The sequence below is a fragment of the Dipodomys spectabilis genome, unplaced genomic scaffold, assembly GCF_019054845.1.
Source record: "Dipodomys spectabilis isolate Male_0828 unplaced genomic scaffold, ASM1905484v1 ptg000773l, whole genome shotgun sequence".
NCBI lineage: Eukaryota > Metazoa > Chordata > Mammalia > Rodentia > Heteromyidae > Dipodomys > Dipodomys spectabilis.
The window spans coordinates 549,194-573,842 of record NW_024871450.1 but is presented as its reverse complement, the minus strand read 5'-3'; the positions used below and the strand labels follow the sequence as shown (position 1 = coordinate 573,842).

General features: G+C 45.8%; 1 protein-coding gene across 2 annotated transcripts; it reads right to left on the bottom strand.

Annotated features, from left to right (window-relative positions):
- Positions 1 to 12,524: 12,524 nt before the first annotated feature.
- On the bottom strand, positions 12,525 to 18,735 carry Gins3 (GINS complex subunit 3). Of its 2 annotated transcripts, XM_042672854.1 has the most exons (3): positions 18,474 to 18,735; positions 16,352 to 16,585; positions 12,525 to 13,604 (listed from the first exon to the last, which is right to left on the bottom strand). In XM_042672854.1, the coding sequence occupies exons 1-3, from the start codon at positions 18,651 to 18,653 to the stop codon at positions 13,374 to 13,376; spliced, it is 645 nt and encodes a 214-aa protein (XP_042528788.1). In that variant the 5' UTR covers positions 18,654 to 18,735; the 3' UTR covers positions 12,525 to 13,373. The 2 variants fall into 2 exon arrangements, with proteins under 2 accessions (XP_042528788.1, XP_042528789.1); XM_042672855.1 differs by lacking the exon at positions 16,352 to 16,585.
- Between the last annotated feature and the right edge of the window lie 5,914 nt (positions 18,736 to 24,649).

The window sequence follows — 24,649 nt, the reverse complement described above, 5'->3', positions numbered from 1 at the left end:
CAGATGAAGGTAGGAAGACTGAGTATTGGAGGTCAGCCTGAGCTATACGGTGAGACTTAATCCTAAACACACATATGCACATGCACACACTATTGACTATGAATTACCTTTGTACTTATCTATTTTTTAAAAAGGAAAAATGCAGCCCTTTGGAAACATAATTTGACAGTAGCATTTAAAAATTTTCAATGCACATTGCCTTTGAGACATTGATTCTACTCCAGGAGTCCTGCAGAAAATGCTTGCAGTCCAGCCACAGCCACTGTGGCAGCAGTTCCCAGGGCAAGCAGCAAGGCGCAGGAGGTTGCTCCATACCATGACAAATCCTGCCACCAATGGAAACCAGACCAAAGCAGGTGGCCAGGCCCCTGAGAAGACACTTTGTGAGGCCCCAGAACAGAACAAATACAAGATACAACGCAAGTTAGCCTATGTGTATGAGCAGAATGGTAGGGCAGGACTTCAAGGAAGCCACCTGCTGATGGGCATGTTACCTCCATGAGGGGGTGAGGGATGAGAAAAATCTGGAGGAGGAGGGGGAAAGGGAAAGGAAGAAATAATATGTGTGCTCCAAGGACTGAACTCTATTTCTAGTTAGCAACATCCAAAGTGTGATTTGGGAACACCTGGGTATTGCCCAAGCCTTTCTGCAAGCTCATCCTCTCACAGGGTGCTGGTGGTTTTCTAGAGGCTACAGGACATGTGAAAACACACTTGAATGAACACAGCTATCTTATGTGTGCTGGTGTTGTCCTTGAGCTTTATCTGCTTAAGGCCAGCACTCTACTACTTGATCCACAGCTCCACTTCTGGCATTTTGGGTAGTTAATTGGAGATAAGAGTCTCATGGACTTTCCTGCCCTGGGCTGGCTTTGAACCACAATCCTCAGATCTCAGCCTCCTGGGATTATAAGTGTGAGCCACAGGCACCCCACCCACAGCTATCTATTCACACTCACACGTGACACACATGAGCACCCACACATACATGTACACATGTCACTCACACTTGTATAACCAATCATACTTTCATTACCTCACACAACCACATCCACATTGACATACTTTCACAAACACACACTCATATACAATCATATACACTCAAACACACAGTCTCGCAGCTTCCAAACTCTGACATCCCTTGGCAAATTGACAGAAAATCTTGACCACTTGTCAGGATTACAAACAGGCTCAGTCCTCAGTGTGTAGATAAATGATATGTAAATAGCAATTTGATCTTCTGGAACATTCTACCTTATTTCTCAAGCAAGAACAATAATGTGAAGATCTTGGAGCAATGTGGAAGGTAGATGACAAAAGTAGAGTTGGATGTAGTGGCACACCCTATAATCCCAGCCTCTGAGGGGCTGAAACAGGAGGATCTTGAATTTGAGGTGGGCCTGGGCTACATGAAGACAACTCTGTCTCAAAAAAAAAGGAAGGGCTGGGAATGTGGCTTAGTGGTAGAGTGCTTGCCTAGCATGCATGAAGCCTTGAGTTGATTCCTCAGTACCACATAAACAGAAAAAGCTGGAAGTGGCACTGTGGCTCAACTGGTAGAGTGCTAGCCTTGAGCAAAAGAAGCTCAAGGACAGTGCCTAGGCCCTGAGTTCAATCCCCAGGACTGGCAAAAAAAAAAAACAAAAAAAAAGCAAAACAAACCCTGAGGATGAAGCTTGGTGGTAAGCACTTACCTAGAATACATGAAGGGGCTTGGGTTCAATCCCCAGCAGGGCCAAAAAAAGTCAAGTGGAAAACTGATCATACTTCTCTGGGCTAGCAGCCAGAGGGACCCCAGTGCAGCCAGAACACATGTGGGAGGGCCAGAGTGGCTCTATTAACCAGCTAGGATTTTATGACATTGGCCAAGACCTGCTCCTCTTTCTGCAGTTCCTATTCCACTTCTAAAGGCATTAGTAGTCCTCCAAGCTCTACAAAAGCACTGCAGTTCCAACTCCCACTTCTCAAATAAGGAGAATGAGACACAGAGGGATAATGCCAGCCCTCAGGTCACATGACTAATAAACAGGCAAAGCTGGGATTTGAACCCATGTACTCTCAGCCCCAAACCTGAGCCTTTAACTATGAACTGATTCTGCCTGGAACAACTAATGCACTAAAAAAAAAAATGACACCTTATTTACTGTCAAAGATTTAAGTTGGCTTGAGAAGCAGCAATGGACCCATCTCTCACACCAGGTATGGGAGCAGGGCCCAAAGGACCCTCTCCCCAAGTTTTACTGCCTGCTGTGACTAGAGCTGTTTTCTCCTGGCCCCACCACTGGCCAGCCTATAACTGATGGCAGTCTAATGCCTTCTGCCCCTTGGGCTCTGAATCCTTAAGCTCCCTTCAAAGTCATTCCCAGATGTACCAAGAGACCATCCTACCACCTGTGGAACTCAAACTCTACCAGGTCCTCTGGGTTGCAAAAAATAGGGGACTCAACGCCTATTTGGGTTCTATTTTTATTAAAACCCCATTAACTTGTTTCTAGCAGAGCAATTAAAGTGTCAGGCCTGCTGCTCTGCAGGCTGTGGAGGCAGCTGGATTGTGGGCTGTTCTCAGGGAGAACTTTCTATGTAGAAGGACCCCTGAGGCTGGAGTATTGGCTTATTCTCAGCACCAAGGTGCTGTTTTCTTAGCAGGTGATTGGCTAACACCCACAGCAGCTGGACTAAATTTACTGCGGTTGAAGATAACCTAACTCCACTCACCTTGTCTTTTTTTTTTTTTGTCAGTCGTGGGGCTTGACCTCAGGACCTAAGCGCTCTCCCTGAGCTTTTTTTTTGCTCAAGGCTAGCACTCTACCCCTTTGAGCCACAGCACCACTTCCAGTTTTCTGGTGGTTACCTGGAGATAAGAGTCTCATGAACTTTACTGCCCAGGCTTGCTGTGATACTCAGATCTCAGCCTCCTGAGTAGCTAGGAATACAGGTGTGAGCTGTTCATCAGTGCTGCTGGTTGTCTTTTTTGCTTAATTCATAACCATATTCAAGGTTTCTAACCTGCTGCAGGGAATATAAATTCCTTTCACACCTTGCCTAGAGCACGCAGGGCCCAGTGAAGTTTCACCATTTCTGCCTCTCCTTTCCCACCTTGAAATCAGCTCTTCCAGGTCCTCGATCTATGCCAGGGTGGGTGTGGTGTTCGGGTGTTGTCATACCCCACCACACATCTCTTCCTCTTGACACTGAGGCACATTCTGGAATGGGACAGCTAACAACTGGAGGCTCTGTGCTTGGTGCTCTGGGGACTCTGCAGGGCAGGCGTACAGTACTGGAAGTTGTGGTTCTAATAAATTCATAAATGGTGCCTTTCTGGGGGCCATATGATTGGAAGATGTTGTGTACAAGCATAGAAATGTCACAAAATGAAACCTCCCTGGTATAACTAATCTGTACTAATAACTAAAATAAGTCACTCCTCTGGCCATCCTCTTTAGATTGAAGGGTGAACTTGCCTTGGGCCAAGAGCTTGCCTGGGCTCCTGCCTTTCAGTCTCCTTAGATCTCTTCTGTCACCTCCTCTCCCTGATCGCCAGCTCCATCAGCTTTTCACCCCTCAAAGGATCTGGTCCCTACTTCCTTTCCCCTACCTCACCTGCCACTCTTGTACACACTCCTGCCAACCAGGCCTGCCATGTCACCAACTTCTCACATGCTAGGGCCTTGGCACGTGCTATCTTCCCTACCTGGAATGATGTCCTTCCTTGGGCTCTTCACCCAGCCAGCTCCTCACCCTTCCTTGGAGAACCCTTTCCTGAATTCATCACCTAAAGAAGCCCGTAGCTGCTGCTTTTCACAGTGTCTTTATTTAAATCACTGCCTGTTACATCTTGTTACAGTCCATTACCATCCATACTTAACAGTCGTTCCTTTCCCCACCTAGAACCGTGCACCCACCCCTGGCACTAGGCAGGCCTCACTGGGGGGTGGGGAGTGGGGGGGCAGATAGCTGTGGAAGTTGTTTCTGAACAGAAGAGGCCAGGAGTCAGCCAGTCATGCCTGCAGGAGCTAGTTGAGCCTTGCATGTTCTTCTTTCTACAAACAACCTGGAGACTTTTCTCAGAGGCCAACTATCAGGCAATCCTTATTTTGTTTTGTTCAAGGGACTGGAGGTGGAAGCAGAGGGAGGTGGAGGAGTTCTGGTAAAAGCCAGATTAGACACACACACACACACACACACACATACACACACAATCAAACCCAGAGGCCACTCAGTGTTCTGCCAATTGAGATACCCAGATTAAACAAGCCTGGGCCCCGGAGGCATGCCAAATAACTTTTCAAAAATAGCAACTTGCAATCTCAGGAATGAGCATGAATTGTCAATGACTTGAGCTGTGTTTTGAAATAAAAGACGAGTCCTAGTTACATTACAGACAATGGTTATGGGACATGGGTATTGCTTGGGCCACATTTGCCAAAGGAAACACACAGGAGAGGTGGCTGTGGTACTTCCAGTAGAAGTTGCCATGGAGGATTAAGACTGTGGCAAGATATGCCTTGTGGGTCATGGCATTGTGGGACAGGGCTTCCCTGGCCTGGCTCTGTGGCTAACTATCCAGTCAGTACAGGGACAGGTTAGGAACCTGACCCTCAGAATTGGCCCAATCTGGGTTCCAGGCCTGGCCAACTCTGGCTGATGTGTGACTGGACATTTTCCTAAACCCACTAAACCTTCCTTCTTTCTTTCTTTTACTCTTTTCTTTTTGTGCAAGTACTAGGGCTTAAACTCGGGGTCTGTGTGCTGTCGTTTAGCTTTTTCACTCAAGGTTGGCACTCTATCACTTAAGCCAGAGCCCTCCTTCTGGCTTTGTAGTGGTTAATTGGAGATAAGCGTCTCATGGTTTTTCCTGCCATGACTGGCTTCGAACCACAATCCTCAGGTCTCAGTCTCCTGAGTGTTTGGTGTTTTGGTTTGGTTAAGGGTTTGAGTTCACTTGACCCTTACCCTTCCACCAAGCTTACTGCTCCTCCACTCATTTATTCTAACGTCCCTTGCTAACAAGTTGCTGTCTCTCTTCACAGGCCCTGGAGATCTGACCATCTAGTATGTTTTGTTAGCAAAGATGTCTAAACATATTGTTTGTTGTCAAAAATTTTGGGTTTTGAGTTTAGCCTTTTTTTGTTTGGTGTTGTCTATTCTAGCACTGACCATGCAGTTCTAAAAATTGGGCAAAATAGTGTCATCTTACTGCTGGAATTCCAAAAGAGTTTACAGCCATCATTCATCTTTGCTCTCTATAAAATTTATGTGCATAGTGTAGGTATGTGTGTGTGCATGCACACCTACATGTGTGTATGTCTGTGTCTGTGTAAACTTGTTATCTGGCATTGTAATCAAGTTATTTGACTTAGCAAAATATAAGTTTCTTGAAGACTTAGGGGTTTTCTAATTTCAATCCTCCCCACTATTGAAGGTTTATTTTTGTCAAAAAAAAAGTTACCCAGGTGCCAGTAGCTCATGCCTGTAATGCTAGCTACTCAGGAGGCTGAGCTCTGAGGATCGCAGTTCAAAGCCAGCCTGGGCAGAAAAGTCCATGAGACTCTTATCTCCAATAAACCACCAGAAAACCAGAAGTGGTGCTGTGACTCAAGTGGTAGAGTGCTACTAGCCTTGAGCTGAAGAGCTAAGGGACAGCACCAAGGCCCAGAGTTCAAGCCCCACGACCGACAAAAAAAATAAATAAAAAAATAAAATAAAATTAATCTCTCTGTAATTTAACTTGGTATCAATGTAAGTTAGTATGTGTACCATGGCCTGAAATGGAACTTTAAATTTCAATACTATTTTTGCAATTACAGGTGTTATGTAAAAGAGAAAAAAAGGTCTGAGGGGCTAGGAATGTGGCTTAGTGGTAGAGTGCTTGCCTAGCAGACATGAAGCCCTTGGTTTGATTCCTCAGCAACACATAAACAGAAGAAGCCGGAAGTTATACTGTGGCTCAAGTGGTAGAGCGCTAGCCTTGAGCACAGAGAGGCTCAGGGACAGCACCTAGGTCCTCAGTTCAAGTCCCAAGACTGGCAAGAAAAATAAAAAGGTTTGAGATTGCTCAAATTTGCTCAGTTTGGTTAGTTCAGTGCTAGCCAGTCTACATGTGATGTTCCTGTTCTCCCTATTCTAAAACCAAATGGGAAATATTGGCTTGCAAAAATGTGTCTAATAATGGCAATAACCCATTACCCTACACTGAGTAACTAAGATTACAAGTAGGAGCCACCAGTACTTGGTCTGAGCCTTTTTCCTCTGTAAAATGCAGGTACCAGTAGTTTACTTCTTAGAGATCTTGTAAAGAGTAAATGATGCTGGTAACAAAGGTACTCTTTTAATAGTCTGGATGAGCTCATCTTTATGGGTCTCTCTGTTTATGATTTCTGAGATTGTATGTAGCAGCTATCTGTTTTAAAAGATCTAATAAACCATAACTCCACCATCTGGCTCTCAATACATTAGTTTTCTGATTTCTCAGCATTCATGGCCATCCTGAGGCACTGCAGCAGAACCTGGACGATCTGTTCATCAGCATGGATCCCCAAGGGATTTGGCCATCAGACAGACAACAGGGAGGGATCTTGGTTAGAAGCCAGCCTGGGCAGGAAAGTGCATGAGGCTCTTATCTCCATTAACAACCAAAAAGCCTGAAGTGGAGCTGTGGCTCAAGTGGTAGCATACCTGCCTTGAGTGAAAGAGCTAAGAGACTATGCTCAGGCCCCAATTTCAAGCCTCAATTCACAGCCCCCCCCCCCCCCCACACACACACCAGTGTGGCATTTGCCTGTAATACTAGCTACTCAAGAGGCTGTAACCCTGAGGAATTTGGAGACAGCCAGGGGGAAATTTTTTTGAGTGTCTCGATTACCAACTAACCAGCAAAAACTGGCCTGAAGTCACTAGGTGCCAATGGCTCATGCCTGTAATCCTAGCTACTCATAAGAGTGAAATCTGAGGATCTCAATTTGAAGTAAGACCTGACAGAAAGGTCTGTGAAACTCTTATCTCCAATTAACAATCCCAAAAAAGCTGGAAGTGGAACTGTGGCTCAAGTGTAGAGTGTGTGCTAACCTTGAGCACAAAAGCTCAGGGACAGTGCCCAGGCCCTGAGTTCAAGCCCCAGAACTGGCACACACACACACACAGAAAGAAAACCAGGCTGGAAGAGTGGCTCAAGTTGTAGAGTGCCAGCCATGAATTAGAGCTCTAAAGCCCTAGTACTGCCAAAAAGAAAAGAAAAAAAAAAATGAGAGCAAACAAAGAAGTGCTAAATTAGGAAATGAAGGTGTCCTTTTCAAACTTTTTTTTTTTTTTTTTTGGGTCCGGTCGTGGGGCCTGAACTCTGGGCTTGGGCACTGTCCCTCAGCTCTTCAGCTCAAGGCTAGCGCTCTACCACTTGAGCCACAGTGCCACTTCCGGCTTTTTTCTTTTTGCTTCTGTGGTGCTGAGGAATCGAACCCAGGGCCTCATGCATGCAAGGCAAACACTCTACCACTGAGCCACCTTCCCAGCCCCATCAAACTTTTTTTCAAATGTTCTGCTTCTGAACAGCGATAAGTGCCAGGCCCTCTTGGTTGCATTAAGATAAGGCCACACCGGAGTGATCATTGTCATTTTCTCCTTGGATCCTACTGCAAGAGATTTTCTGTCTCCAGTCTTTCTTCAAGCTTCAAAACAATCCTGCCACACTTTTCCTTCAGAGATCACAATATCCTTCACTCACCACCACTTGGGCTATATTCCTTAGCTAGTTATTTGCTTTTTTTGTGTGTCCAAAGGAGGGGGGAAAAGTTCTTAAGTAAGATTTTTAGTTGTGCAAAGTGAGACATGCAAATCATGTGGCAATCAGGCAAACTCTTTCAAGGGTGATATGGGAGCAGAAAATGTTCTAAGCCTTGTAAGGCTGGCTTGCTGTTGTAATTAGCCATGGTGGGAGTTTGCAAGATGAGCTGTGTCTGGGCTCCTTTATGAATTCTAAAACACGAGAGTCCCAGGCACTATTTTCAGAGCTGTGCTGACACTTGTTAATAATGTTGGTGTATAAAGTGGTGCTCGTTTTAAACTAATTTAGACACAAGGAAAATTAGCTCAAGGGTGTTGGGAGAGAAAGGGGGAGACAATCACGTTTCTGATTGTCAGAGAGAATAGTTTTAAGTTGAGCCACAGAGGCCTCTTTCTGTCAAATGCAGGTCCTAGGGAAAAAGTAAAAAATCTAGGGGAAAAGCACATTGTACCTTCTCTTCCTTCCTTATGAATCTGCTTGACTAAGCTGATTTTTCCTGGAATACAGCAATGACCTCAATGCTGGGCTTTAGTTATTTTTTGTTTTTTTTATTAGTACTGGGGATTTGAACTCAGGGCCTTATAAGTGCTAGGCAAGTGCTCTACCACTTGCGCTATGCCTCTAGCTCTTAGATGGTGTTTTACTTTAAAAAACGATTGTCTTCTAAATGCATTGTGGGACTTTGAAGCAAGAGAGGACATTAGTGGAAAATCTGGTAAAGTCTACATGAGTCTAAGTTGATGTATGTCATTGTTACAGTGCGTATGTACATGCCAGTTTTGGGGCTTGAACTCAGGACCTGGGTGCTGTTCCTTAGCTTTTTTTTTTTTTTTTTTCGTGCCAGTAATGGGACTTGAACTCAGAGCCTGGGCATTGTCCTTGAGCTTTTTTTGCTCAAGGCAAAAAAGCCACAGCACCACTTTCAGCTTTTTGTTTACGTTGTACTGAGGAATCAAATCCAGGGCTTCATGCATGCTAGGCAAGCACTCTACCATTAAGCCACATTCCCAGCCTTCCTTTAGCATTTTTGCTCGTCTACTGCCCTACCACTTGAGCCATAGCTCCACTTCCAGCTTTTTGGTAGTTAATTGGAGATACTTTCCTGTACATGCTGGCTTTGAACCATGATCCTCCAGAACTCAGCCTCCTAAATAGCTAGGATTACAGGCACCTGGCATAGAGTAATCCTTATATATGTATTATATGTGTAATGCATTTTGTTCGATCAGATCCTTGAAGTACAGACTTTCCTCTTGAACACAAAAACATCTACTTTCAGGAACATACATACATGACCTTGCACTTTGTTTTTTCACTGAAGGCAGTCTTGGTACAATTACAGCCCGTTGTTTCAACATAAAGATAACCGGTTCTAAGGGGTTTCTTGAAGGATGGTAAAATAAAAAAGATATGAAATAGCTTTTTTTTTAAAACAGTGCTTGGGATTGAACCTAGGGCCTCACCTCTGCTAGGCAAGTGCTCTAGCTATGCCTGCACCCTAGAAATGACCTCAGTATAGTTTGAATGAGTCGATTAACACTTCTTTATTACAGTTTACTTCAGAGCAATCTGGGCCTGTGGTGCCAAGTGCTTCAAGTCACTTTGTGAGGTGCTCAGAATTCTCTTAGGGAGAAGGTAGAATATTGATTCTGCTAAAGCAGATGAATGGATCAATGGAATAAAGTCACTTAAAAAAATAGGGCTACATATCTCTGTGAGCCCTCTTCTCAGAGATGGGAGGGCTTTGAGCAGAATGGACAACTTTCTTTTCTTGAAGTACCTGCATTTGAATACAGGGCCTTGTGCTTACTAGTTGGCACTATACCAGGAGCCAGCCCTCCAGCTGTTTTATAAGATTTTTAAAAATTATCTTTAATAGTTGTAAAAAGGAGTTTCAATTCAATTTATGAGTACAATCCATCTTGATCAGTGTCACCCCTTCCATAATTCTCCCCCCTGCCTATCCCTTCACTTGTTATTTTGAGAAAGGGGTGTTCATCTGAGCCTCAATCCTTTTAGGTTCTGGTTGTTGTTGGGGTCACCTACACACACCACCCTACTTCCCATGGACTCTTGTAGACTTTTCTACCTGGGCTGATCTGGAACAATTTTCTTGTTCTCAGTTTCCTACACCTGTTGGTGCACCTTTGCCCCCAGCTATGGGTTGAGAAAGGGTCTCATGAACTATTCTGCCTGGGCTGACATCAAACTGTGATCCTTTTCCTCCCAAGTAGCTAGGATTACAGGCATGAACCACCAGTGCCCAGCAAGATTTGATTTCTGCCCTAGCTTCATCTAAGCTAGCATGGTAACAATATGAAGGAGGGCTGGAGAGTAGATGTGGAGAGACAGATGATATCAGCAGTCCAGAAAGGAGCCTGGACCCACATGACAGCACTGGAGGGAATAAAAGATTGAGAGTCTATAAAGGATTTAAAGGTAAAATCCAAGAGAGGGAGTGAGAAGGTAGGTCTGGCAGGATGCTAAGGCTGTATGAGCAGAAGGAAAAATGGAGTTGTGAATGGAGGTGGTAACAATCAAAATGGCATACCCAAAAAACAAGAGAGCAATTATTAAAACAAGGATTTATTTGGGTATTATTGTCACAGGATCAAAGACAAAATTTTTGGATGGTTTGCAGAACACTTGCAGTCCTGGAGCTAGAAACAGTACTTGTATAGAATGAATTTGTAGGAAAACCTGATCATCTAAGCCCTAAAATTAAATCATAAAAACAACTTTATCCTAAAACAGGCATTTTAAACATGTCTGTCATTCTAAGCTTACATCTGTATGATCTAAATGCCTAAATCCTTGTAAAATTTCCAACAAAAGCAATTTCCTCCAAGTTGTAGCTATCAGGAGAGGGGGCACAGTAGTGTGGAGAAAGGGTCCACTGTTCAATATATCCCAGGAAATCCTGTTTCTTAGCCGGAAGCATTTGGTTTGGCTTAAACAGATTCCCAGTAAATGGTCAGGGTCCTCTATGCAGCAATATGCAGAACCTGGGGAACCTGTGCTTTTCCAGACACCTGGAACCCCAGCCAGCTGCAGGTTATCAAAGAGCAATGCTAACATGGTGAAGGGCAAAGAACCTGGAATGAAACTGGACACGACTTCTGGTATTGTTTATAACCAGTAGTGTGACATGCAGTGCTGATTGCTCTTCAATTTGGTTATTTGTTGTAGAATCTTCAACATGCAGACCTCTAGCTCTAGGTCTGTGCATCTGAGTGAATGGCAGAATTACTTTACAGTTACATCTGGTACTTGTACATCAAAACAGGTGCATACTATGTACAAGTGCTGCACATTCAATGTGCTTGGGCAAACTGAGATCTCCCAGGTCTGTGCTACTGAACTGTTCAAGTATGCCAAGAAATATTCTGCAATACTGATTCTGACAATGCTGAAACTGGCCTGAATAACTAGGCAGAAAACATCTTAGCTTTGGCAAGATCTCAGCAGACTAACAGTGAGAAGTGGCGACCTGGATTGTCAATAAATAATGGTGAATGTACAAGATATGCAAGCGGGCAAGAAAATGAAGGATTCGCTTCTGGACCCTGCTAAGGCTTCAATAGTACTCCATAAGGAGGCTGCTGTCTTTGATTTTCCCCAAGTTTAGTGTTTGTAGAGGTTCTAGAGGAGTTGACTTTTTATTCAGCTCAAGTCCTGACAGAAATTGGACCCAAGATAGTGCAGGAAGCAACTTTGGATGTATCCTGCCTAAGAATGCCCCACTGTCCAACACCACTAAGACTTGCTTACCTCCTGGCCATCCTTAGGTGAGTCCACCACTGCAAAATTCCACACCATGCCATTATTCAGAAACACCAAAAGCAAAATCACAACTCTCCTAAAGCCAATATAGGACTAAATATGTTCTTAATAGGTCTTTCTATGGTTCTGGTACTGTCGATGCCTTCTCTAATCCACCACTGAATAAGGCTTTTAGTAAAACGGAAGACAATGGCCATTACCTAAAAGCCTTATTCAGTGGTAGATTAGAGGAGCTTCAGCCAGGAAACAGATGGTAACCAGTCTGATGTTCAAGGAGCAGTGCTGCCTCAGTGAGGATAAAGTTGTACAGGTAGGCCAGCAGTTGGAAGGGTTCTCTGGAGCAGGCATGACTCAGCTTTGCTGGGAGGCTTCCCTGGGTCCCATTTAGTTTACACATGGCTGACATTGCTACCATGACACTAGATCAACTTTGACCCACAGCTTATGTGATTTTGAAAATACCTTTAGAACTGTGTATCCTTCTAGAGCTTTATGATAACTGGAACAAAACAATTGGCTGTGGAAAATGAGTGAGACACTTGAAAAGATGTTTTCCTTTAACTTAGGAAACTGGGGTTGTGTTAGTGACCATTTTTGGAATCTATTCTGAATTCCATAATGGACCTCAAACGAGTTGTTCAAAATAACAACTGTTTGACATATTAATATGTTGGATTTGCTTTCCAGTTATGATATACATAAGCCTATTTAAATGCAGAGAAAACAAAAAAAAATAATGCAGAACTTTCTGCAGGAAAAATATACCATCAAGGTCTCTTCCCTTATTCACTTAACATCTACCATACTAGGTTTCTCTTTTTTTTTTTTTTTTTTGGGTCCAGTCGTGGGGCTTGAACGGCCTGGGCACTGTCCCTCAGCTCTTCAGCTCAAGGCTAGCGCTCTACCACTGGAGCCACAGCGCCACTTCTGGCTTTTTTCTTTTTGCTTATGTGGTGCTGAGGAATTGAACCCAGGGCCTCATGCATGCAAGGCAAGCACTCTACCACTGAGCCACCTTCCCAGCCCCCGTACTAGGTTTCTCAAACAGGACTCTTCATAACCCATAACCTTCCAGTCCTGACTCGATGCAATTAACACCCTTTAATAAACTACTTTGAAATTCCAAATGATGGCCTGACAGTTTTTCTAGTCAGGGAATGGAATGTGTGGTGCCCCCAAGATCCTGGCGACAGCAGGGGCTGTTTCACAAGTCCCCCCTGGGTTGGTTGCAGCTGACTATAGACTCCAGGACCTGAGAGCAACATATTCTTTCCTGCCATGCCATTCATCTGTCTTTCCTTTGTCCTCCTTCATCCTGGGACTGTTTTGGAAACTGGGTAACTCCCCACTGGCAGGTTGCAGGAAATATTTTCAAGGCAGGACAGCATGCCAGGGATGCTATCCTTTGTTCGACCATGAGGAGGATGAACAAGCTCAAGAGAACATTTTGTGAACAGGTGAAAGCGACCCACTTTGTTTATGTCTACTGTAGCCAATGAAAGTGGCGTCTGAGGCTGTCCTACTTCCACACACAGGAAGCCCAGTTACAACTTGACTGGATTATTACTTAAGACAAATGGATTTCTCCTGGGTCCAAAGGTCTGGGCAGTGGGTCCAGTGGTATGAAAATCCTGGAAGACTTACAGGATCAGGGCACCCTTTAGATCATCCTCTTCCCACCAGACAATCCCAACTCTGGAGATTGCTGCAGGTTAGAAACTATAAAATGGAACATGATTTGATCTCAAGGTCATTCAAGTCTTATCACCCAAGGGATAAATCCCCTAAGAACAATTCTGTGCTCTTTAGATTTTCAGTCTTCCATGTCAGTGAATTTTCTCTTCTTGTAATTCTGAACAAGGTTGGAAGCTGTGATTTGAGAAGCCTGACCCTTTTCCCAACACTGAAAGTCATTTAGTCCTTTCTGTCCTATGTGAAATAAGCCCCTTTCCATCTCATCCAGCCTGGCTACCAGTGCTGAAGTATCTTCATTGTAGGCATTCTGCGAGGAGTCCATGATGCGGCGGAAACGTCCAATAAAAGTCTGAAGGGAAAGGCAGCGAGACAAATCAGGGTTGTTTTCCCATCTCATACAGACAAACCCATATATATGTTGGAACAGTTGCTACACACGCATTCTACCACTTGAGCCCTCTCCAGCCCATTATGCTGGCTCACTGAAATGGCACAAAGCAATCTAGTAGGAGGCCTAGATGCCCTTTACCATTCAGGAACATTCTCATACATTGCCAGGCCTTGGTATCCTTGACTCTGAAATGGGATTACTGAGGAGATCCAATGGGTGATAAGAAAACCAATGAATAGAAAACTAATGAATAGCACCTAGCAAATGGCTGACCCAAAGGAAGCTCCTCAAAAAGCATTATTCATTATCATTATTGGGGTTAGCAGCCATAATATTGTCCCATGATCACAGGCTGAAAGCTTCCAATCAGAATGGACTTCTGATTTAACTGAATGAAGTGTCTAGTTAGTCCAAGAGCAGGAAGGAGACACAAGACCCAGTGAGGTGATTTTATGAATACAAGCCCCTGCTGTACATTCTTCAACTGTCTCATGGAGATATCACCTTACCTGTGTCGGTTATGGGGCCTGAACTCTGGGCTTGAGCACTGTCTCTCAGCAATTCAGCTCAAGGCTAGCAATCTACCACTTGAGCCATAGTGCCACTTCCGGCTTTTTCTGCTTATGTGGTGCTGAGGAATTGAACCCAGGGCCTCATGCATGCAGGCAAATGCTCTACCACTGAGACACCTTCCCAGCCCCACCTGTGAGTACCTTTAAAGCACTTCAGAGCAATGACAAGAAAACATACAACTCATTAAAAGGCAGGACTCTAATTCAAGAACACGTCCTGGGGACATTGTAAGACAGATGGAATTTTGTTTTAGCTTCTGCTCCAGAGTTACATAAACTTGAATTTAAGCTTGTTGTCCATGTAGTTTGTGTCTGTAGTCTATAGTTGTGTCTGTAGTGACTTCTTTTCCTAAATGGAAAGCAATGTTGCTCCTTACCACCTACATCAAAAGCAGCAGCACTAGGAAAAGAGGAGACTGGAAGGGTCAGAGGGGGGAGAGCAAGAGATAAACCCTAATCTGATGGAGGATGCAGCCCAAGAGGAAATATGCATCCAGAGTCAACAGTTCTTATAAACTAACAATGAGGAAGTAAGCCTTGACTGTTTACATCCCAGGAGGCAAAGAGGATGGTTAGTTCTATTATGAACAGAACAAAAGATACATATGCATACTTCAAATAAGGTTCTACCCACAAAGGACAGTGATGGACAGCACTGTTTTATCCATGGAAAGAACAAGTACAGTGCTGGATGCAGCTCAGTGGTAGAACACTTACCTAGAAATTCAAAGCCCTAGGTTCCAGCCTGAGCACTTCAAAATTAAATGGCTTCCCCCACGGTATAACCCATTTTCACTGTATTTATTGTTGGTATAATTTGTGGAGGGGAAGGGAAAAAACAAATGGTTTAAATAGGGATGCAGGTAGATCCATTGCAACAATGAGATATACAAGACGTTATGTCGAAAAACGAACTTTATAACTTTGGAGGGGGCGGGGCACAGAAGGGGGGAGATGGGAAGGGACGGGAAGGAGAAACAAAGGAGGCAACAATGCTTGATAAGAAATGTACTCATTACCTTGCCCGTGTAATTGTAACCCCTCTGCACGGTATTTTCACAATTAAAAAAAGAAAAAAAAGAAAAAATATTAAATGGCTGTTTGTTTTTATGCTGGTCCTGGGGCTTGAACTCAGGGCTTGAGTGCTGTCCCTGAGTGTTTTCGTTCAAGGCTAGTGCTCTACTGCTTGAGTTACAATTCCGCTTCCAGCTTTTCAGTGGTTACCTGGAGATGAGTCTCAAGTATATTACAGCCCAGGCTGGTTTTGAACCTTGATCCTCAGATCTAATCCTCTTGAGTAGTAAGGATTAAGTGTGAGCCACCAGTGCCTGGCTTCTGCATGTTTTTTTTTATCTAACTCTGAAATTCTGACTCGATCATTATTTGACACCCAGCAAGGTCACAGTGCTTGAGCCAGTCATGTAGCTACTCATAGGGAGCCAAGTCAGCCCCAGAAGGAACAGACCAGATCATGAGTAATGACATAGTTTCCAACAGGAACTCTTGTGTAGGCCTGTGACAGGCTAGGACTGTGTATATATGTGCCTGTCACCTGTAGCCCACCATTTCTTGATCTGCCTGCTAGTCCCAATTCTCAGGAAGCAAACAGAGCAGCAGACAATCATATTAAACACATATTACACTCAGGAGGAAGACAGCTAAACAGGGTGACAATAATGACCCTGACAGTTAAAAAGGTAGTATTTAAAAAAAAAATTCACTGTAAAGAAATGGTTCACATTTGAGAAGAATGCAGTTCAATTGGACAAGAACAGAACACATATTTGCATGTATAGAAACATCACACAGCATCCTATGAATATGTACAACTTCCAAGTTTTTTGTTTTGTTTCATTATTTCTGTGGTGCTGGAGCTGGCTCAAACTTGGGGCTTCAAATGTGCCAGGCAAGCGATCTACTACTAATCTACATCCTCAGTTGAACTTTTATGTCTTCATATATCGGTTAAAAACTAAAGGAAATTTAAATTTAAAAAAAATCTAACTGGCAGACATAGTGTAATCAGACAGCAACTTAAATGAATGACAAACTAAGTTCATATGCTTCCCTAGAGAAAAGTGACGGTGGTGGCCAAACATGTTCAACGGCACCCATCCTTAGGGAAGTTCTTACCTGCAGCAGGGACTGGGAAATGTCCGGGTTCTCTGCACCATCAAAGTGCAGGAGCTGTGAACCGAATGCATAGAAATACGGCCCCATCTTGTGCAGGTCCACCACGTTGGCATCTGCACTGAACACAGTCCTCCAGCCTTCCTGATAGATCTTGGGAAGCTCCACAGAAAGGATGCGTCGTTTGTTGTCAAAAAGTCCCTTTGCCAGCCACAAGGGGAGTTCAAGCTTCGAGCCCTGCAGCACACAGGAATGCAGTTTCTATTTTTATTTCTTGTGCCATTACTGGGGCTTGAACTCAAGGCCTGAGCACTGTTCCTGAGCTTCTTCACTCAAGGATGGCGTTCCACTACTTAAGTCATAACTCTACTTTTTGCTGGTTAACTGGAGATAAGAGTCTCAATAGCTTTCCTGCTCAAGTTGCCTTCAGACCTTGATCCTCAAATCTCATCCTCCTGAGTAGCTAGGATTATAGGCATAAAATACCAATACCAGGCAGAATGGTGCTCTTATTATATTATGGCAGTATTGGGTTGGAACTCAAACCTCACACTTGCTGGGCAGGCGTTCTGCCAGTTGAGTCACACTTCCAGACCCCCTAACTTCTCAATAGAAACTCAGAATCCCCAAAACAACAGAAATGGAAAGACAACTTTTTCTTAAATGCTGAAAGAAAAATGCTAATGTAAAGCTTCTCACACCTTAAAAGCAAGGTGAACGGGCTGGGAAAGTGGTTCAGCAGTAGAGCGCTTGCCTTGTATGCATGAGGCCCTGGGTTCGATTCTTCAGCACCACATAAGCAAAAAAAGCTGCAACTGGTGCTGTGGCTCAAGTGGCAGAGCGCTAGCCTTAAGCTGAAGAGCTGAGGGACAGTGCCCAGGCCCAGAGTTCAGGCCCCAGGACAAACAAAAAAACAAAAAGGCAAAGGTGAACGAAAGGCATTTCCAGGGAGAAGGGTGAGGAAAAGTGTAGGTCTGACATGGTATCCTCGCCAGGCTGGGAACCTGGATGGATTTTGGAGGGCTTCTACCTGTCCTGGAACTGCTGACAGTACCGTACCGAACGAGATACAGAAACCGTGTGGTTGGCCCTCAGCCCCAGCTTTCCTGGGCTAGAAGGCGGGCAGTGCCTGGGTCTCCCCCACGTTTCACCCCACGCCTCCTTTCCCTCGCGGACATTGCTCAGCACACGATCATCCCGCACGAGAGATGCCTGTGTTACCCACGTTGATGCAAACGCTGTTGGTTAACAGACAAAGTGGGCAGCGGCTGAGGCGCGTGGACGAACGCAGCGAACACGCGCCAACCTCTATCCCTGCAAACCCACAACGCTGGCTTCTGCCCCTGCGTGGAATGGGGGCTGTGAAGATGACCGTGGGGCTGTTAGTTTTGGGGGAAGGGGAGAGGGACGAGAGGGCGGCGGAGAGGACGAGGGCCGAAGGGTGGAGGAGGACCACGCGGGACACGGCGTGTCAGGGGTGGCGATGGCACGCGGAGCCGCACCGAGGCCGCGAGGCAATGGCGGGGTGGCGGGGGAAGCAGGGGCTGCGGTAACGAGATGGGGTCCTCTACGCGAGTGTGGCCACCCGGACGCCAGGGGTGGAGACGGCGGAGCGAGCCCGCGGGGGGGGGGGGGGGGGGGGGGGGCGCCGGGGCCCGCAGCCCGCGGGGACGCGCGCCGCCCCGCCCGGGCCTCACCTGCGGGGGCGCGCGCCGGGGCCCACAGCCCGCGGGGACGCGCGCCGCCCCGCCCGGGCCTCACCTGCGGGGGCGCGCGCCAGGGCCCACAGCCCGCGGGGGAGGGGGGCGCGCGCCGGGGCCCGCAGCTCGCGGGGGCGCGCGCCGCCCCGCCCGGGCCTCACCTGCGGGGGCGCGCGCCGGGGCCCACAGCCCGCGGGGACGCGCGCCGCCCCGCCCGGGCCTCACCTGCGGGGGCGCGCGCCGGGGCCCACAGCCCGCGGGGACGCGCGCCGCCCCGCCCGGGCCTCACCTGCGGGGGCGCGCGCCGGGGCCCACAGCCCGCGGGGGAGGGGGACGCGCGCCGGGGCCCGCAGCCCGCGGGGGGGGGGGGCGCGCGCCGGGGCCCGCAGCCCGCGGGGACGCGCGCCGCCCCGCCAGGGCCTCACCTGCGGGAGCGCGCGCTCGGGCTCGGCGCCCCGGTCCAGGAAGAAGGCGCCCAGGCGCGGCAGCGGGGCCTCCGTCAGCACCGGCAGCTTCTCCTGGGACATGAGGATGTCGTCTAAGGATAGAAAGTTCTCCTCGGAGCTCAGCGCGCCCGACTCCACACGGAAATAAGCCTCGGACATGGCGGCGGGACGAGGGCCTCCGCTCCGGGAGACTCCGCCGAGGAAAAGCCCGAGCCCCCGCCCGACCGCGGCAAACGCATTTTCCCGCGCTCTGGGAAGGGCTAGGCCCGAGCAGTCGATCGGTCGGGGGCTGGCCTTGCCGTGGGCCCAGGCAGAAGCAATCGATCGCGTCTGCCGATCTGGTTCGGCGGGAGCGCGGACGCGGTGGCTCTGCGGAGTCGGAGGGAAAGTTTTCCGTGGAGCGGGGAGGGTGGCGCCGTGCCGCCGCTTCCCCGGGAGCTGCACCTGTTCTGGGTTCTATTCGTGCGCTCGTTGAAATGTCACACACACACCCGCACATTTAGGGGCTTCACATACAGTCATCATGTTCCACACCCGCTCTCGGCCTGTCTAGAAGTCACTTTTGACCCGTTTTCACAGTATTTCTGTCAATCTTGGTCCTTGGAAAAAATTAACAAACAACCCCCGTCAGGCAGCCCCGCCCCGCCCTCTCACATTTCCCACTTTTTGTTCTCTCTCTTCATTTTATTTTTCTGGCAGGGGCTTGGGTCTTGCGTTTGCAAATGCAATCCCTGAGCCGAGATCCTCCACATCTCCACCCCCTGACGAGCTGGGATTACAACTGTGAGCCACAGGGCCTGGCCTGAGAGTTTGTTTTGAAAGGTGCCTACAACCAGTGGCAGAAATCGCAGAACTCCGGACGATCTCGAGTCGGAGGCCAGCCTGGATTACATTAGGGAGGCCCTATCTCAAAATGAGAAAACAAATGAGATACCCAGAATGTCTTTGGTGACGTAAATCATAGAGCTAGAAGCACAGCCAGAGTGAGCTAGGCGTGTCAACTTCCTTTATGTGTGTCCCCAGCTAATGTATAAATGGTTCCCAATTTACAGCACATCACTTGTGATTTCTCACTGTGGCTCAAAAGCACACCAATACAAGCATTCTGTTTTACACTTTCAGTACAGTATTTAATAAATTACATGAGGTATCTAACCTTTTAAGATAACACGTTAAGGTATATTAGATGCTTTGCCCACATAGGCTAATGGATTCTGAGGATTATTTAAGGTGGGCTAGGCTAAACTAGGATATCCTATAGGTTAATTTCTATTAAATGTGTATTAAATGCATTTTTACTGGTAACCCCACTGTAAACTGAAGAGCATCTGTATTTAGTGAAAGGTTGTTTAGAGACAGAAGTGATGAAATGGTTGCCATTCATTTTGTAACTCGTTTTCAAGCAGTGATTTAGAATAGCTTACCACGTTTTAAATACCAGAATTCTCTTTACCCTTGGTAATGGAAAACCAAGGAAATTAAAACCTCACAGTCATCCCTCCCCCCCTCAAGAGCTATAAAAGTACATTTTTTTCCTTGTGCAAAAATTACATAAAATTTTGGGCTGGGAATGTTTGATTCCTCAGTACCACACAAGCAGAAAAAAGCTGGAAATGGTGCTGTGGCTCAAGTGGTAGAGCACTAGCCTTAAGCACAGAGAGGCTCAGGGACAGAGCCCAGGCCTTGAGCTCAAGACCCAGGACCAGCAATAATAATAATATAAAATCTGGATTACAGAACTGCTTAAAATTTAATACAATGTCCATAGAGCTATAGATGTTCTTTACCAATAAGGTCACAGCTGGTGTAATCACTTTGTCCCTATGACTGAAGTCCATGGACTGAAATATTGTTGAGGTCTTCAAAGAAAGAACAGAACCTGCCAGTTTCTGTGAGTTTTACTTGTGGTACTGGGGTTTGAACTCAGGGTCTTGCAGTTACTCAGCTGGTGCTCTACCACTTGAACCATATCTGTAGCCCTGGTGTTTGCTGGTTATTGGGGATAGAATCTAGCAAACTTTTCTGTTTGGGCTAGTTTCAAACCTGGATCCTCCAGATCTCAGCTTTCTGATTAGCCAAGATTATAGACCAAAAGTTCCAAGCTGTGAATTCTTTTGTAAAACAAAGACTCAAGGTCACAGAAATGAAAACTAGTCAATTTTTAGGGCTACCTACTTCACTGTGAAATCTAAGCACCCATAGCTAGTTAACAGCAGCTTCCTTTTCTCTCTGAATGTGGTCCTTAGAGTTTGAAGTCCTCACCACAAGACAGTTTCAATGAATTGAATAAGTTGGATGAACTTTTTCAACTAATTGCTTTTCATGGTGTATTTTTGCTCTGATCTCCATAAAAATTGTGTCATTATGGCTATGTTGCCCTGCAGATGTCAGAATCTCCCTTAAATCTCACTGTAATTTCTCCTATATTCCTTAATTGCCAGGTACAATATTAGACAGGCCATGTTGTCCAAGCTCTTTTACCCAATCTTTTCATGTTGGAAATGTCTCTCCTTTAGTAAAATCATAAACAAGTAAAACTGCAGGTTTACATTGGTGCCAAAGCACAAACAATCCTGGTCTAGCTACATTCCAGATTAGGAAATTATGACCTCATTTTGGCACAAGGCAATCTTGGTAGAAAAGATGCCTTATTGTGGAGCTGTGTGGCTCCAGTGGTAGAGCATCAACCTTGAGTAAAAAAATCCAAGGGACAACACTCAAGGGATAAGGATAGTAGCTCCTGGAAAGGTTGTGTGGGTGGAATAATCAACCGGTTTGCACAGAGCTCTGAGCTCAGCACTGGCCCACAGCAAGCACTCAATAAGTACACCTTCATCATCATCATTTATTTATTGAACTCAGTATCTTCAGCATCTCAAAGGAAACCTGTCTTATGGCAAGCACCCAATGAACAGTTAAGTGTCCTACATCGTTCATTATCATCATTAGTCTGGGCTTGGCATACCTATATTTTTCTTCAAGTTTCGAAATGAACTTGAAGGTGATAAATTCTTCCTTTGCAATTGAACTTATTCTTGCAAAAACATCAGAGAGGATTTATCACCTCTGAGATCTAATTACTGTATTGTATTTTGAAATTACAGTACTATGTTTAAAAATCCTATTATGTAAGGTTAATGGATTAAAATGACTGGGGTTCATTTTTACATAATTAGAATGTTCTTTTGGTTGAGCTATTTCTTGAGCCCTGCTCCAAAACGCCTTCCACGAGATCAGAATAATTTGATGGGCATAATTCGACCTTATATGTAGGCAGTGCTGATTTTAGACTCTTCCCACAGGCCTCAGCAGTGTAACAAATTTGTAAAGCCATCTTATTTATTCAGAGAGATCCTGTGTGTCACACTCTTAACTTGGCAAAGCAGCCACCAGTGCATTATTATAATAGAGGTACTTGTTAATCCAACTCTTCTTTTTCTGTGATCCCAGCTCCACAAAAATCCCTTTTTCTATCATTCTTATACTTTTCCCTTTGAGTGGTAATTTATTATGTGGTGGTTTGGTGACCAGGGCAGCTCTCAGTCCAAAGTTGGTGGAGTAATGAGCAGGTTCATTCATCTGAAAAGAAAATGATGGAGAAGAACTATCTTTTGCTCAATTGTTCAAGTGCTTGTTACATGTCCTGAGATTTATAGATGTGGGCACAAAGATGGATGGGACAAATTCTGGACTTTGGAGGAATTTTTCAGCTTTCTATTACTATAAAATAAAAATCATAAGCTATGAACAAATGCAGTAGGGGAACTCGCTAGACACGATGTTGAAAATGGACTATACAACTTATGAGTGAGGACAGGAGACAAAAACTGGGAGAGAGTGAGGGAAGGGTGACATTGTCCAAAAAGAAATGTACTCTTTACGATGTAACTATAAGCCCTCTGAACATCACCTTTAAATAATAATAAAAAGTTAAAAAGTGAACATAAAAATCAATTTAAAATCCTGAGATAGCCAGATGCTGGTGGCTCACGCCTGTAATCCTAGCTATTCAGGAAGTTGAGATCTGAGAATCACAGTTCAAAACCAGCTTTGGGCAGGAAAGTCCATGAGACTCTTATCTCCAATAAACCAACAGAAATAAGAAGTGGTGGGGCTGGGAAGGTGGCTCAGTGGTAGAGCGCTTGCCTTGCATGCCTGAGGCCCTGGGTTCGATTCCTCAGCACCACATAAGCAAAAAGAAAAAAGCTGGAAGTGGCGCTGTGGCTCAAGTGGTAGAGCGCTAGCCTTGAGCTGAAGAGCTGAGGGACAGCGCCCAGGCCCAGAGTTCAGGCCCCACGACCGGACCAAAAAAAAAACAAAAAAAAAGTGGCGCTGTGGCTCAAGTGGTAGAGCTCTAGCCTTGAGCTGAAGAGCTGAGGGACAATGCCCAGGCCCAGAGTTCAAGCCCCACAACTGACAAAAAAAAAAATCTTGAGATAATCAAGTTAGAACAAGATGAAGGTTTCAGCTTATAACTAGTAGGCCCCAGTGATTTGGGCTTGTTGTGGCAACGCAAAATAAATGTAGCATGTAATAGAGGAAAGCTGCTCACCTCGTGACCAGGACATGAAAGAGAGGAAGAGGAAGGGTCTGAGGTCCCACTGTTTCCTCAAGGGAACGCCCCAGTAATTTTCCACTAGGTCCTACCTAGATAAGTACCATAACTTCTTAATAGTGTGAAGGCCTTTGAGAGACACATCCAGACTATATCAAAGAGTCTTAGGAAAAGGTGGTTATTTTGCACATGAGTGAAAGGCATATTATTTGTGGACAGAGTTGGGCCATAGTAGTTTAAAGATGATAGCTGTGCCAGGTGCCAGTGGCTCATGCCTGTATTCCTAGCTACTTAGGAGACTGAGATCTGAGGATTGTGGTTGAAAGACATCCTGGACAACAAAGTCCTTGAGACTCTTATCTCCAATTAACCACCAGAAAATTGGAAGTGGCGCTGTGGCTCAAGTGGTAGAATGCTAGCCTTGAACTGAAGAGCTGAGGGACAGTACCCAGGCCCAGAGTTCAAGCTCTATGACTACCCCCCCCCCCCCAAAAAAAAAGCTGCAAATTCTGTGACGTTGGGGTGAGGTGTGTTTTTATGACCATTTCAAGCAATGGACATGATGCTGTGTGACTTTTTTTTTCAGGTAAGGAGTAGGTTTATTCATTGTTCCGGCTGGCACCAGGCCATCCTGGTCCTCCACGCGGTGGAGAAAGGCCTGGGAAAGAGAGCTGGGAGATCTGGGAAAGAGAAGGAGCTGGGAAAGAGAGAGCTGGGAAAGAGAGAGAAAAGAGCTAGAAAAGAGAGCATCTGGGAAAGAGGTGGGAAAGAGCAAGCTAGGAAAGAGAAGAGAGCTGGGAAAGAGAAGAGAAGGAAAGAGCTGAGAAAGAGCTAGAAAAGAGAAGAGCTAGAAAAGAGCTGAGCTAGAAAAGAGCTAGAGAAGAGCAGAGAGAGCATAAAGAGAGCTGCTGTGTGACTTTTGAAGCAAGATCAGAAAAAGTAAGCAGGCCAGCACCAGTAACTCATCCCTGTAGTCCTACCTACGCAGGCAATTGAGATCTGATGATCAATATTCAAAGCCAGGCTAGGCAGGAAAGTTCACGAGACTCTTAACTCCAATTAAGTACCAAAAAGGTGGAAGAGAAGTTGTGACTCATGTGGTAGAGGACCAACGTCGAGTGAAAATGCTAAGGGACAGTGCCCAGGCCCTGAGTTCAAGTCCCAGGACTAGCAAGAGAAAAAAGAAAAAAAAAAGAGAGAAAGAAACCTGGCTACTCTGAGGCTGCCAGAATATAGGGTATGCTCTGGTGGGCAGGCCCAGCTCATCCAGGCCTTTCAACCATCCCTGTCTAATGTGACAGGGAAACCATCTTGGACTCTGACAGCTCAACCACACGGTCTGTGTCAATGTCTTGTGACACAGACAATTGTTTGACGTGGCCATGCCAGAATTTGTGATTCACCAAATTAGAAAATGCTGTTTAAAGCCACTAAAGTTTTGGAAGATTAAAAAAAAAAAATGTTTCGGTAGAGAACTGGAATAGACCTTGGCTCTTCAAAAGGTTAGTCTTGGGTAGAGAGGGGGTTGTTTAAAGGGCTATAATAGGGCTGGGAAGGTGGCTCAGTGGTAGAGCGCTTGCCTTGCAAGCATGAGGCCCTG